The sequence below is a fragment of the Molossus molossus genome, unplaced genomic scaffold (assembly GCF_014108415.1).
Source record: "Molossus molossus isolate mMolMol1 unplaced genomic scaffold, mMolMol1.p scaffold_m16_p_12, whole genome shotgun sequence".
Classification (NCBI taxonomy): Eukaryota; Metazoa; Chordata; class Mammalia; order Chiroptera; family Molossidae; genus Molossus; species Molossus molossus.
The window spans coordinates 94,334,687-94,346,282 of NW_023425347.1; the positions used below are offsets into that span (position 1 = coordinate 94,334,687).

General features: G+C 53.6%; 1 protein-coding gene across 2 annotated transcripts; it reads left to right on the top strand.

Moving 5' to 3' along the window:
- The first annotated feature begins 3,120 nt into the window (after positions 1 to 3,120).
- On the top strand, positions 3,121 to 7,386 carry CPLANE2 (ciliogenesis and planar polarity effector 2). Of its 2 annotated transcripts, none has more exons than XM_036256687.1 (6): positions 3,121 to 3,385; positions 3,568 to 3,716; positions 5,177 to 5,329; positions 5,910 to 6,034; positions 6,337 to 6,473; positions 6,695 to 7,386. In XM_036256687.1, exons 2-6 carry the CDS (start codon positions 3,605 to 3,607, stop codon positions 6,942 to 6,944), a joined length of 777 nt encoding a protein of 258 aa, XP_036112580.1. In that variant the 5' UTR covers positions 3,121 to 3,385; positions 3,568 to 3,604; the 3' UTR covers positions 6,945 to 7,386. The 2 variants fall into 2 exon arrangements, with proteins under 2 accessions (XP_036112580.1, XP_036112579.1); XM_036256686.1 differs by having other exon boundaries at positions 3,121 to 3,191.
- Positions 7,387 to 11,596: the final 4,210 nt, after the last annotated feature.

The following is an 11,596-nucleotide window of genomic DNA, read 5'->3' on the forward strand; positions in this document are numbered from 1 at the left end:
TCCAGAAGGTGTTCAATCAAACCATGAAGGTGACCAAACCATGAAGAAAAGAGTGGATTAATTAGAAGATTCTACCCTAGAAGGGCCTTTAGGTAGATGGTCACCTGCTTTACCTGAGGCCCTAAGAGGAGAAGCAACTTGCTTAGGGAGACATACAACTTAGTGGTCAAAGGGGCACAGGAGAGGGGAACTCACTAGACCGAGACGGTTCACAAGTTTCCTGAAATGCAATTCTGACCACCTCTCTCCCAGGCCCCAACTGCTGTCTGGCTTACTGTCCCCCGCAGCCAAGTTTATCTAAATTAGGTCTGCGGCCTCTATTATGGACTGAATTGTGTGCCCCCCACCAAACTTAAATGTTAAAGCCCTAACCCCCAAGATTACTTATTTGGAGACAGGGCCTTCAAGGAAATAATTAAGGTTAAATGAAGTCATAATTGTGGGATCCTAATCCAATGTCACCAGTGTCCTTATGAAAAGAGGAAGGAGCCCTGGCCAGTTTGGCTCAGCGGTTAGAGCGTTGACCTGCGGTCCCGAGAGGCCCGGGTTCGGTTCCCGCTAAGGGCGCGTACCTCGGTTGCAGTTTGTCCCCGGCCCTGGTTGGTCATGCGGGTGGCAGACACTCGATGTGTCCCTTTCACATCAATGTTTCTCTCTCTCTCTCTCTCTGTTCCTGTCTCTCCCTCCCACTCTACCAGAACAAAAAAAAAAAAAAAAAAGGAAAAATGTCCTCGGGTGAGGATAAAAAAAGAAAGAAAGAAAAGAGGAAGGACACCAAGAGGGTGTGCACAGAGAAAAGGCCATGTGGAGGACACAGTGAGCAGGCCGCCTCCTGCAAGCCGGGACGAAGGGTCTCACCAGACCATCCCTGCTGGCACCTTGATTTTGGAATTCTAGTTGCCAGAAGTGTGAGAAATTACACTTCTGTTGTTTTAAGCCACGTGGTCTGTGGTTATCTGTCACAGCAGCACAAGCGGACTGATACAGTGCTTAACCCCTGGACTGCCCCGAGCTCTCCTTACAGGTGCAGGCTTTCGGACCCATCTGACACCCTGAAGCAGAATTTGGGGGACGGAACCCAAGAATCCATGTTTTGAATGGGCTCCTAGTGCTCCCTGAAATGTCCTCTCTTTGAGCTCCTGAGGACAGTGAAGACTGATTTCTAAGACTAATCCACTGGCCACCAGCTCCTCTGACCACTGGCCTCCCTCTCTGGGCCCAAGAGGACTCGCATCTTCTCTGGCCTCCAGGTTAACTGGCAAGCTCATTCTGCCAACGTGCTTCATTTCCTCACACTCCCCGTGCCCTCCATGAGGCAAGCCAGGGCAGGGCTGGATATGGAGCCTAGAATCAGAGGTAAGTCAGATCTGAGCCCTGCCACTGAGACACCTTGGTCCATGGAGAGACCACAGCTGTGAATAACCCTGCATCCGGGCAGATCCAGTAAGGACTGCAGGAGGGGGAACGGAGTGACCTGGGAGTGTGGGCAAGTTGCAAGCACAGAAGGCTGTAGGAGTGGTTATGAATTTGTTGTATCTCTGCCTAGCTGCAGTGGAAGCAAGCTGAGGGCAGTGCCCTGTCTTACACATCCTCGTCCCCTCCACCTTCTTGGACATCATGGGCCTCCATGATGGTGGGTTTATGGTCCTTTGGCTGCCTCCAGCTTTACTAGGAACAGCCTTCCTAGTGGCTGGGCAAAGTTTTTAAAACATAAGACCCGATCTGGCAGAACAGACACATACTTCCGAGTCCAAAAACCCTGGGTTCTGAGTCTAGTTTTCCACCGACCACCTGTGTGGCGTGGCCCCAGACAATCACGTAGTCTCTGAGCTTCCTCAGCTGTGAAAGAAAAGAGGGAGAATAATATTTCCTACACAGGTTTCGTTATAGAATTAAATGACGTAACCTCTGTAAAGCCCCCAATGTCTGGCACTGAGCTGGCCTTCAGTAAAGGTCAACTCATAGGTTATTCCTTACACAGCAGTGATTTGCCCGACCTGAAGGCATTGCAAAAGGACACGGGGAAAACTTAAGTTTAGTAGACAAACTCTCAGTAATGACCCACCTGCATCCCGTCCAGCTAACAGGCATTTACTGAGCACATACCTTCAGGTAACAGGCCCAGTGTCCAGCACTGGAACAGGGGAGACATGTTCATGGCTTTAGTGCCGTAATGTCAGCTCCAGGAGGGCAGAGAGCTGACACTGTTCACCAGTGTGTTCCCAGAAACTAGACCAGGCTGAGCACATAGTAGATGCTCAGTAATTATGTGTTGAATGAATGGGGTGAATCAATCAATAAATGACTGGAAGGTACAATCCAGTGGGCCTCTGACTCATTAAAAAATTTTTTTTTCTTTATTGATTTTTTTATTTTTATTTTTTTTGAGAGAGAGGAAGGGAGAGGGAGAGAGAGATAGATACATCAATGAGAGAGAACATGGACTGGCTGCCTGCTGCATGCCCCCCACTGGGGATCTGGCCCACAACTTGTGCATGTGTCCTGACCTAAAACCCAACCGGCGACCTCTTGGTGCATGGGTCGACTCTCAACCACTGAGCCACACAGGCCGAGCCCTCTGACTCGTTTTTGTTTTTTTTTTAAGAATTTGCGGCAGGTCCTTGATCTCTCTGAGCTTCTTTTTCCCCGTTTGTGAAGCCAGAGGTGTCTAACTCATCTCGAGGTTCTGCCAAGCAGGATTAATAGAGTAGTAGTAATAATAATAATACTTACTGAGCACTGCTGAGGACAGGGCACTTGTAAAGAACCCTAGGAGGTAATCGTATTTCACCTCCACTTTATAGAGGAGGGGACCGGCACAGAGAGGCAGTGGACCCTCTCCTCCTGGAGAAGGGGGATTTGATTAGGTTTCAGAGGAAAAACTGGGGCTCCGACCAAGCAATGAAGAGGACCCATGATCAGAGAGGAAGGCCCTGCCAAAGGTGTCACTGCACGGTGGTAGCTGCTGACGTCGGAGAGACCAACCCCGCCCCGAACCGGGCAACCCAGCCCCGCCCCCGCGTCTCCCTGACAACACCCGGCACATGCGCCTCCTGCTCCGGGCGGGGCCTGGTGACGCGCACCGAAGCCAATCACCGGGCGGAAGCCGGCCGGCGGGCGGCAGGAGCGTGGGAAGGAATTTTAAAGGGACCGTCTCACCCGGGCCTGGTAGCCCGCGGGGACTGCTGATGGTGAGGGCTGGGTAGCCCCAGGAGTCCGTATCGAGGAGGTAGAGGAGAAGCAGGGCTGTGTGACCTCTCCTGGAGGTGACCAGGGAGAGAGAGGGGAGCTGTGTAAATGCCCTCGGGGCAATATTGGGATGGCTGCCCCCCAAGGAGAAATGCGGGCTAGAAGGGACTCTGGAATTACACCTGGGTACTAAGAGGTAGGCAGGGATGTGTAAGGGAGCATGGACTCCGGAAATGCTGATTGGGATAAGAAGGGGGGGCTCTATACTGCTGCACCCCCAAGGAGGGAGCTAGGGCTCCGCGGGGAGCCAGAGGGCAGGTTAAGGGGGCTCACAGGTCCAGCGCGGGACAGTTACCCACTCCCTTCCCCTGCTCTCAGCATTCTGCCATCTCCCACGCCGGCGGGGTGCCCAGCCATGGCCAGACCACCCGCCCCCGGCTCAGTGATTGTCCCCGACTGGCACGAAAGCGCCGAGGGCAAGGAGTACTTGGCCTGCATCCTGCGCAAGAACCGCCGGCGGGTGTTTGGTAAGTCCCCTCTCACCAAGCCTGTCACCTGCCATGCCTTAGGGAGAACAGTGTCACCTGTTGCTCCCTGCGGGGACCAGAGAAGCAGGGCAGAGAGAGCCTATGGCACTGCACTCCGGGGCCTTGGCCCCCTGGTGTATCCCTGACGACCCCATCCCCAAAACTACCTGAGAGCTAATTCCACCATCAGAGCCAGGATCATGGAAACAGGCGAAACCCTGCCAGGAACTACTGTCACCAGAGAGGCTGTTGATTGAGCCCTCAGCCGGTGCCAGGCCCTCTGCTGGGCACCTTACACAACAGACTCCCATTTCACCTTCTCCACAGCGCGTCTTACAGACTTGTTAAGACTGGTGAATAGAAACAAGCCTCTTTCATATCCTGCTGTCTCCAGGATGAAGCCAACTCTTCCAGGCGGGGCCAGGCCGACAGGCCTGCAGAAAGGCCTGGTATCGCTGTGAGAGTCCAGCTCGGACCTGGAGAGACAAAACCCCAGAGAACTTAAAACCAGAGAATTAGGGAGCAACTCACAACTTAGGACTTTGAGGCCCTATACCTATAGAAATATCATAATGTTAGACTTTTTTGCAAGTTTTAAATTAAAAACATTCAGCCCAGCCAGTGTGGCTCAGTGGTTGAGCATCAACCCATGCACCAAGAGGTCGCCAGTTCGATTCCCAGTCAGGGCACATGCCCAGGTTGTGGGCCCAATCCCACTGGGGCATGCAGGAGGTGGCCAATCAGTGTTCTCTCTCATCGATGTTTCTATCTCCCTCCCTCTTTCTTCCTCTCTCTCTAAAAGCAATAAAGGTAGAAAAAAATTTAATTAAATTAATTAGTTAATTTAAAACATTCATAGCTCAGTTGGTTGGAGCATCATCCCATACACTAAAAGGTGGTAGATTCGATTCCTGGTCAGGGCACATACCAAGGCTGTGGGTTTGATCCCCAGTCAGGGCACATACAGGAGGCAACCAGTTGATGTTTCTCTCTCACATCGATGTTTTCTTTCCTCTCTCCCTTTCTCTCTGTAAAATCAGTAAAATAAAAAATTATAAAGATCTTGATATAGTAACTCTAAGGAGTTTATAGTAATTGAAAATACTTCTGCTGATATTTCTCTACTGATGAAAGAATTATATAACACTTTGCTTTTATATGTGAGAAATCTAGAATACATTGATAATACTATCAATAAAAACAATCTCATGCATCAAACTTCCAGGAACAATTTGGTGTTATTTGCAGTGGGCCTGGGCCCAGCTCACAGAGCAGTGTTCTCAGCAGAGCTTCTCATCCAGGGGCGCTGCTTGTGTCCCAGGCCTTGTAATGAGTATAGAGAGCCACAGATGGTTGGCACTGAAAAAGCCCTTAGCAATGAGGATGTCCCACCCAGGGTCTGGTGGGGCAAGACTGTGGGTGGGACATCCTGACGCCACATTGCTCCCTTCTTGCCCCAGGGCTGCTCGAGCGACCAGTGCTGCCCCCAGCTGTGGCTGTTGACACGGCCAGCTACAAGATCTTCGTGTCTGGGAAGAGTGGCGTGGGTAAGACAGCGCTGGTGGCCAAGCTAGCTGGCCTGGAGGTGCCTGTGGTACACCACGAGACCACTGGTGAGTCCATCCTTGGAGGTCTTCTTGGGGTGGAGAAAAAGCTGTCTCTGGACCACACAATCTGGGATTTGAACCAGCCCCACCATTTACTCTGCAGCCTTGGAAAGTCACTTCACCTCTCTGAGCCGACATTGGCTCCTCTGTCCAACAGTGATCGTAGTATCAATCCCATGGGCTTGTTGGGAGGTTGGTGCTAGAGATAGTGGTGGTAACATGCCTGGCACTGAGCTGGCACAAGGTAGGTGCTCAGGAAACACGAATCTTTTCTTGTTTCCTTCCACTGGGTGCTGATTGACCATCATGTTGCAACATCCTCCAGTGTCCTGGGACCTTTGGGTCCTCTTGCACATATGAGTGAAACTTTATTGTCATGGCTGGGACTAGAGTTGTATCTCCCTGGTAGACTGGAGGCTTCTCCAGGGCAGGTCGGTTTCCCTCATCAGACAGAATTCTCCCAGGTCAGGGACTATGCCTTCCCCATCAGACTAGGGCCCTCGAGGGCAGGGACATATTCTTCCTGTTTCGAGCTCTCTCCACCTCTGCCTTTCCCATGCTAAGTGGCTGACCCCGGCCTCCCCAGGCATCCAGACCACCGTGGTATTTTGGCCGGCCAAGCTGCAGGTCAGTGACCGTGTCGTCATGTTCCGCTTTGAGTTCTGGGACTGCGGGGAGTCTGCGCTCAAGAAATTTGATCACATGCTGCCGGTGAGCAGGCAGGTGGCCCTGGGCGGGTCCCGGGGGTGCTGGTTATCTGAGGTGGGCCTCTGAGTCCAGGTGTCTGGTTTGCAGGAGCCAGAAGTGGGCTTGAATGAGCTGGGAGTGCCACCCTGGCTGGGAGAGCTCTGAGCTGGCACTGGGGACTAGATCCCAGCCTGAGCTCTGCCCTGGGACCTCACGTTTCCCAGTCAGGGAAAGGAGAGATTGTGCTGAGACTTTTAGGGCCCTGCAGCTGATAGGAGGGTTCTGGCCCCGTTGTTACGGTCTTGAATTAGCCTCTCCGTCCCCAGGCTTGCATGGAGAAGACAGACGCTTTCCTCCTCCTCTTCTCTTTTACCGACCGTGCCTCCTTCGAAGACCTCCCTGGACAGCTGACCCGCATAGCAGGCGAGGCCCCTGGTGTCGTCAGGATGGTCATTGGCTCCAAGTATCCTTTGAGTGGCCCCTAGGACTATCAGAGGCCACACTTGGCAAGACATGGATCCTACCATTGCCCAGCCATGGGGTCTAGCCCCATAGGCTTTATCTTAAAGGCTACAGCAGGGCCTCCCCCAGACCCTGGGTGTGGGGCTCCAGGGAGGAGGGAGAGGCTGGGTTCGATGGGGGATTAGCTGAGGCACCCGACCAGGCTCCTTCACCCTCCTCCAGATTTGACCAGTACATGCACACAGACGTGCCTGCGCGAGACCTCGCAGCCTTCCGGCAGGCCTGGGAACTGCCCCTCCTGCGGGTAAAGAGTGTGCCAGGGCGGCGGCTGGCAGATGGGCGGACACTGGATGGGCGGGCTGGGCTGGCCGACATTGCCCATGTGCTCAATGGCCTGGCAGAGCAGCTGTGGCACCAGGACCAGGTGGCAGCTGGCCTGCTCCCCAGCCCCCCAGAGAACACACCTGGCTGATATGAGTGGGCACCTGTGACCCTTATTCCTGACCCTCAGGTGATCCAGAGCAGGGGACAGGACCCAGGGCCTGGGGCTGGGGCAAGAATATTGCTCTCATTCGGAGGATTGGTCAGGGAGGATGGTGGCCTGTGAAGACTCTGCCCCTTGCAGCACTTCCCTTGCAGAACTCATGGCAGTGAGGTGGGCGCACAAGGCTCTGTGGGCAGTGGTTTGAGCCCTCTGGTCTCCCTTGGCCCTGGGGGCATCTAGGCTCTGGAAACTGAAGAACTGCATGGACAGGGCCCCAGGACTCAAGCATCTCCCCAACCCCAACCCCCTGCTATCCCTTCCCCGCCTTCTGCAGTACAAAGGGAAGGTGACTGGGGAGACAGGGGTCTCACTTGGGCCCTGGACCTCAAGTGACTTCAGTCAAGAGCCCATATTACCAGTTGGGGCAAAAGTAGGCTTACATTTGTTCGTATGGAAAATAAGACAATAATGAATAAATAATCATATAAGAATAAATTCTGTGTTTTGCATACTCACAACTATAAACCTTTGCACCGCCCTGTAGTTGTAATACCATCTGCTGTACCAGAAAATCCTGAAGTCTCAGTGGCTTAACTCTATAGAGGTTTTTTCATGCTTATGTCTCACCTCAGGTGGAGATGAAGGTGGCTTTGGGGTCTCCGCTCCATGTGTTCATTCAGAGACCCAGGCTCTGAGACCTTCAACACATGGCTTCCCAGTTTGCCCTGGGACATCACTGTGCAGTGAGCTGACCAATGAGTGCAAGTGAGAGGTCACCCAGGAGGTTTCTGTGGCCCTGGCTAGGGTGGTGTGCCTCATTTCTGTCCACATTTCTTTGGCCAACCCCTAGTCACGTGGTCACATGGAGCTGTGGGGGAGGCTGGGAAATGTAGTCCACCTGTGTGCCCAGGAGGCGAGCCCCTTGCTCCGCAGTGCCTTTGTTGATTGTGAAGCTGTCAGGCTAGGCTTAGGACAGGGGCCCTGCCAGCCTGGGGGGATCAGAAAGCATCACTGGACCAGGTGGGGGTCAGGGAGTAAGTTGCCCTGTTGGCAGCTCTGCCCGGTGGAAAGCCAGCAAGGGCAGGAGCAGGAAGATGAGTGAACTTGCTCATTTTTTTTTTTTAAGTATTTGTCTCTTTTTTTTAAGTTTTTTTGTTTTGTTTTGCTTTTTTAAGAGACAGAGAAAGGGAGAGGGAGAGATAGAGAAAAACATCAATGTGAGAACGAAACATCAATTGGCTGATTCCTGTACACCCCTTACCAGGGATCGAGCCCACAACCTGGGCATGTGTCCCGACCAGGAATCAAACCAGCGACCTTTCCATGCAAGGGATGACTCCCAACCAACTGAGCCAGACCTGCCAAGGCTGAACTTGCTTATCTTTCTGTCTCACATCTGCCCCACCAGCCAGAGAACTGGTGAATGCAAGCTAAAGTGAGGGGGTGGGCAGAGGGTGCTAAGGGGACCTTTATACTTTCTGACATTCCCTTATGATACTCCTTCTGTCTCCATAGATTGACCCCTGGGCTGAGGCCTGGCCTGTCTGACCCAGCTGGCAAGAGCCCCAGGGGTCTAGGTGGAGTGATCCCCAAAGCCAGCTGGCCCTTGGAGCCCCCTCTTGAGAAGTCAGCACTGGCAGCTTTGTACACCCACACTCACACACATGATCATGTGTGCACACACACCAGCCCTCCTAAAATGCCCTCCCCTATATACACCTCTGCTCACACTCCTGAGCATTCGCCGTGTCTGTCTATCTTGGGCACTGCCCATAGGCTTGTCAGCCCTTCCAGGGCCTAAAGGACTGGCCTGCATCTTCTACCCGCCAACTCTGGTGCACAGCTGAGACCTGATCTTATCCCATACCCTAGAGAAGGAATGTCCCTGGGCAGGACCCCGAGACTCACAGTGGCACGGCCTGTATGCCACAGACCTTCCCACTGCAGCCTCCAGCTCTGCTTCCAAGCAGCCGGCCTTCAGCCTGGTCCCCTCTGTTCTTAGCTCCAGTTTACCTCACCCTGCCAGGGAGTGGGACCCAGTGAAGGTGGCCTCTGGGCCTGAATATGACCCTCCACGTACAGATGCCTGTGTTGTGAGCACCACTACCCCACATCCCGGCCAGTTATCTCTGGTCTTAAAACTCCCCCAGAAAGGAAGTTTCTGAATCCTTCTTGGGTGCCAGCTCTGCTAAGAGCCAGAAGGTTACTCTGGAGAAATAGCCAGATCCTCCCTCCAACAGGGCAGGCCTGTCTTACCCTGGTTAGCACTGCTGCAGTCAGAGAATCACCTTCACCCCAAATCAAGGGTGGAAAATTCCCTTCGACATCTCCTTGGGAAAGGACAAAGCATGGAGGAAAATAGGGCTGGTACCTGGAGCCTGGCCACCCGTCAGTCCAGTGTGGTCACCATGGCATATCCAGTACCCACTGCAGAGCAGTATGCAGTCAGTAGTCACTGAATACACTTACATGTTGTTTACTCATCCATCCACCCACCCATCCATCCATCCATCCATCCATCCATCCATCCATCCATCCCCCCATTCCCCCATCCATCCATCCATCCATCCACCCACCCATCCACCCACCCATCCATCCATCCATCCATCCACCCACCCACCCATCCGTCCACCCATCCATCCATCCATCCTCATGTCCATCATCCACCAGTCTGCCCCTCTACCTCCATGTGTGCACCCACTTATAGAGGCTTGCCGATTGTTTTCCTGTCTAGTTTATTCACCTGTCTGTCCATCTGCTACTCACCCATGTATCAGTCTATTCAGGTATGTCCTACATTTGTTAACTTCTCTGTCCGTCCATCCATCCATCCATCCATCCACCCATCCATCCATCCATCCATCCATCATCCACAGGTTCCTAACCAGGCCCTGTGGGGGAAGGCCCTGCAGAAGCAAAAACGAATTAGACCTCATCCCCTCACTCTCGGCTCCCAGTGCAGGCAGGACAAGGTAGAGGGCGTCCTCCATCCCAGGGTCATGACACCCAGCATCTTGGCCCTGGGATGAACACGTGAGACGGGAGTGCTCACATCCAGAGTTTGCTGCTCCAGCTGCACAGATGGCCAGAAACCCAGTGACAGTCCTGCAAGAACCCTATTTCCCACGCCACACCCGCCTTTGCCACCGACTTGCTGGCTCTGCAGTCATCCTCATCATGGAGAGGGGGCTTTGGGGCCTGGAAGGGCAGTCTCCCCAGGGGCAGCTGGGACCCTGGTGGCCTGCCTTCTGGCTCCGACAGTGCCCCCTGACGGCTTCCAGCTCTGCATGGTGATGATTTTTTTCATTCACCGCAGCATTGTAAGCCCTGCAATGTTCCAGTGGGCAACCCATGCTCATGACCCAAGTGAATGACCCTTGGGAACATAGCCTTCTGGGGCTACTGGGGAGGGAGTGAATCTGCCCTGCAGCCCTGTCACCAGCATGAGCTGTCAGTGGTGGGGAACCCAGCAGATCAGGAGCATAGTGGGGAGAGGGTTAAGCCTCAGCTGCCTCCAGGACAGGAGGGCACATTGCCCACAGAGGCAGTGACCTACAGGTTTGTAGGACACCCTGGTTCGTATGGCAAGCTGCTCAACATGTAGAATGAGTACCTACTAGGTGGCCAGCTCTTGGGGGAGGGTGGGGGTCATTCCACTGTCAGGTCTGACAGGGGCAGGGTCTGCCTGTTGGGCCTCCCAGGATCAGGGGGACAGCTCCATGCTTTGGCAGGGAGGTGGGGCCACCCTATACAGTCCCTAAGCCCCAAGTAAGGTGCTCTGTGTCTGCTGACCGCAGTGTGGCCCTGGCGGCTGCCTTCTTGAGCTCACTTAGTATCTTTTTATCATCATAGTGGGCAAATAGCTGTTTGGTAACATGGAGAAGTTCATCATGCCGTGAATGTAAGGGGTGGGATAGGGACACAGGGTCAGGCCTAGTCAGGCTATGGGGAGGAATTCTATGAGAATGAAGCAGAAACCCTCTTACTGGGGGGTCAGGAGATGGGGATGCAAGTCCTAGTTCTTCCTCCTGTAAGCTCTGTGGCTTTGCTTCTCTCTAAGGCTTTGTTTCCTCAGCTGTACAGCGGGGACAGTAATACCCCTCCAAGAGAATGGAGAGGATTAAATGAGATGCTCAGGAAAGAGGAGGGCTTTCTATTATTATTTTTGGGAGGGGAGGGGGTTCCAGAGACCAAGAATGACCATGTAGGAAGCACAGAGAAGATCCTGCCCCTGCCAGAGCACTAGACTCTGGAGTCCAGCAGATTGGATGTGACCTGACTCCACCACTTACAAATGGGGCAAAGTCTTGAGCAGGGTCTCTGAGCCTTTGTTTGCTCATCTGCAAAGTGGGAATAATCATGGGGCCTACCTCTAAGGAATGTTGGGAGGGTGGAAATAGCATTGTCTGGGTTCCCTGTCCCTGGCCCCAGGAAGCTTCAGGTCTTTGGGCAGAAGGGCCACTGGCAGAGCCGTGGGACAGCCAGATCGGGCAGGAGCAGAGGGACTTGGAGGAGGATTACGGATTCACAGAGGGCGAGGGCCTGTTTGATGAGTACCTGGGGAAGGGTCACTGGACGGCTTCCTCACTGGGGGATGGCTCTGCCCTGGCATGGTCCAGGACCTTTTGTGTGTCAGGTGA